This window comes from Numida meleagris, unplaced genomic scaffold, assembly GCF_002078875.1.
Source record: "Numida meleagris isolate 19003 breed g44 Domestic line unplaced genomic scaffold, NumMel1.0 unplaced_Scaffold503, whole genome shotgun sequence".
Lineage (NCBI taxonomy): Eukaryota > Metazoa > Chordata > Aves > Galliformes > Numididae > Numida > Numida meleagris.
In genome coordinates, this window is record NW_018364719.1 from 35,972 (window position 1) to 39,231 (window position 3,260).

Below are 3,260 nucleotides of genomic sequence, written 5' to 3' on the forward strand. Positions count from 1 at the left end.
GGACCCATGGAGCCCAGACCCACAGATCCTGGACCCACAGCCCCCAGACCCACGGAGCCCAGACCCATGGATCCTGGACCCACAGATCCTGGACCCATGGAGCCCAGACCCACGGATCCTGGACCTACAGATCCTGGACCCACAGCCCCCAGACCCACGGAGCCCGGACCCACGGACCCCAGACCCACAGATCCCAGCCCCCCGGCCACGGGGCGCTGCTGCAGGAGATGCCAATGGAGCACAAAGCGGAGCACCATTAATTAATGATGGAGCTCGTTCATTAGGAGCTGGGTTAATTAATGAATGGGTGGGGTATGGACCCAGTATGGGCTCTCATGGGGCCGGGAGGGATGGAGAGGCTCGTTAATTAATAATTAATAAATGATGAGAAACGGAACCCAAGCGTCCACTCATAGAGCCAGGAGGGACGGAGGAGCTCGTTAATTAATTAATGAACGGGGTTTGGACCCATATGGGCTCTCATGGGGCCAGAAGGGACAGAAGAGCTCGTTAATTAATTAATGACTGATGGGACATGGTCCCATGCATGGAGGGGGGGTCCCATGGACTGNAGCGCGGAGCCGCCGCTGCCATGGCACAGATGGCGGCCGAGGCACGGGACGTGAGCGCGGCCATGGCGGGGACGGAATGGGGGGCGCTGGGGGGCGGAGCCCGGACCCATGGAGCCCAGACCCACGGATCCTGGACACACGACCTCCAGACCCATGGACTCCAGACCCGCAGCCCCCAGACCCACAGATCCTGGACCCACGGATCCTGACCCACGGATCCTAGACCCACGACCTCCAGACCCATGGCCTACAGAACCCAGACCCACAGATCCTGGACCCATGGATCCTGACCCACGGATCCTGACCCACGGATCCTGGACCCATGACCTCCAGACCCACGGACCCCAGACCCACAACCTTGAGACCCACAGATCCTGGACCCACAACCTCCAGACCCATGGAGCACAGACCCATGGACTCCAGACCCACAACCTTGAGACCCACAGCTCCCGGACCCACGACCTCCAGACCCACAGAGCTCAGACCCACAACTTCGAGAGCCGCGGATCCCAGACCCCAAACCTCCAGACCCACAGATCCTGACCCTGCAGCATTGGGGCACCTGGGGGCTATGCTGGGAGCGGCACAGAGGAAGATGCGGGGCAGGGGGGAGCGGGAACGGGAACGGGATTGGGACTGGGAACGGGAATGGGACCGGGAGCGGGAATGGGAACGGGAGTGGGAATGGGAACGGGAGCGGGAATGGGACTGGGAATGGGACCGGGAACGGGACCGGGAACGGGACCGGGAATGGGAACGGGACTGGGAACGGGAATGGGACCGGGAATGGGAACGGGAATGGGAATGGGAACGGGAGCGGGAATGGGAATGGGAACGGGAGCGGGAACGGGACCAGGAATGGGAACAGGACTGGGAACGGGAACGGGACTGGGAATGGGAATGGGAGCGGGAATGGGACCGGGAACGGGACCGGGAATGGGAACAGGACCGGGAACGGGACTGGGAATGGGAACAGGACCGGGAACGGGACTGGGAATGGGACCGGGACTGGGAACGGGACTGGGAATGGGACCGGGAACAGGAGCGGGAATGGGAACAGGACCGGGAATGGGACCGGGAACGGGAATGGGAACGGGAGTGAGAATGGGACCGGGAACGGGAATGGGAACGGGAGCGGGACCGAGAATGGGACTGGGACCGGGACTGGGAATGGGAATGGGACCGGGAACAGGAATGGGAACGGGACCGGGAATGGGAACGGGACCGGGAATGGGAACGGGAGCGGCTGGGCCGGGCGAGGAGGAAGTGCCGCTTCCTGCTGGCATGGAGCCGGGAGCGCGGAGCCGCCGCTGCCATGGCACAGATGGCGGCCGAGGCACGGGACGTGAGCGCGGCCATGGCGGGGACGGAATGGGGGGCGCTGGGGGGCNCACGGATCCTGACCCTGCAGCATTGGGGCACCTGGGGGCCATGCTGGGAGCGGCGAGGAGGAAGATGCGGGGCGGGGGGGAGCGGGAATGGGACCGGGATTGGGAACGGGAATGGGACCAGGACCAGGAATGGGACCGGGAATGGGAACGGGAATGGGACCGGGAATGGGAGCGGGAATGGGACTGGGAATGGGAACGGGAATGGGAATGGGACCGGGAACGGGACCGGGATTGGGACCGGGAATGGGAACGGGATTGGGACCGGGACCAGGAATGGGACCGGGAATGGGAACGGGACTGGGACTGGGAATGGAAATGGGACCGGGAACGGGACCGGGATTGGGACCGGGAATGGGAACGGGAGCGGGACCAGGAACGGGAGCGGGACCGGGAATGGGATCGGGAGCGGCTGGACCCATAGATCCTAGACGCACAGATCCTGGACCCACGACCTCCAGACCCACAGCCCCCAGACCCACAGATCCTGGACCCATGGATCATGACCCACAGATCCTAGACCCACAGACCCCAGACCCATGGAGCCCAGACCCGTAGATCCTGCACCCACAGATCCTGGACCCACGGATCCTAGATCCACAGATCCTGGACCCACAGACCCCAGACCCACGGAGCCCAGACCCATGGAGCCCAGACCCACAGATTCTGGACCCACAGATCCTGGACCCACGGAGCCCAGACCCACAGATCCAGGACCCACAACCTCCAGAACCACGGAGCCCAGACCCACAACCTTGAGACCCACAGATCCCGGACCCACGACCTCCAGACCCACAGCTCCTGGACCCACAACCTCCAGAACCATGGAGCTCAGACCCACGGATCCTGGACCCACAGCCTCCAGAGCCACGGATCCCAGACCCACGGATCCTGACCCATGGAGCCCAGACCCACGGATTCTGGACCCACAGATCCTGGACCCACGGAGCCCAGACCCACAGATCCAGGACCCACAACCTCCGGACCCATGGAGCCCAGACCCACAGATCCTGGACCCACAGCCCCCAGACCAACGGAGCCCAGACCCATGGATCCTGGACCCATGGATCCTAGACCCACAGATCCTGGACCCACGGCCTCCAGACCCACAGATCCTGGACCGATGGAGCCCAGACCCATAGATCCTGGACCCACAGAGCCCGGACCCATGGAGCCCAGACCCATAGATCCTAGACGCACAGATCCTGAACCCATGGATCCTAGACCCACAGATCCTGGACCCACAGATCCCAGACCCATGGAGCCCAGACCCACAGATCCTGGACCCACAGATCCTGGA

General features: G+C 63.7%; 2 protein-coding genes across 3 annotated transcripts in view; both read left to right on the plus strand.

Moving 5' to 3' along the window:
* Window positions 1–1,677: 1,677 nt before the first annotated feature.
* On the plus strand, window positions 1,678–2,430 carry LOC110391781 (putative per-hexamer repeat protein 5; the record flags this gene model as incomplete). Its single annotated transcript, XM_021383725.1, has 1 exon — window positions 1,678–2,430. A coding segment is annotated over one exon (714 nt), but the record flags the coding sequence as incomplete, so codon positions are not given.
* A 32-nt stretch (window positions 2,431–2,462) lies between these two features.
* Window positions 2,463–3,260, plus strand: part of LOC110391782 (basic proline-rich protein-like) — a 4,605-nt gene continuing 3,807 nt past the window's right edge. Inside the window, exons 1-2 of one of the 2 annotated variants that reach the window (XM_021383727.1) lie at window positions 2,463–3,019; window positions 3,065–3,126. In XM_021383727.1, the coding sequence (XP_021239402.1) occupies window positions 2,500–3,019; window positions 3,065–3,102 (558 nt within the window). In that variant the 5' untranslated portion in view covers window positions 2,463–2,499 and the 3' untranslated portion in view covers window positions 3,103–3,126. Of the gene's footprint in view, window positions 3,020–3,064; window positions 3,253–3,260 lie in introns of those variants that run through there. The other variant, XM_021383726.1, reaches the window with a different exon arrangement.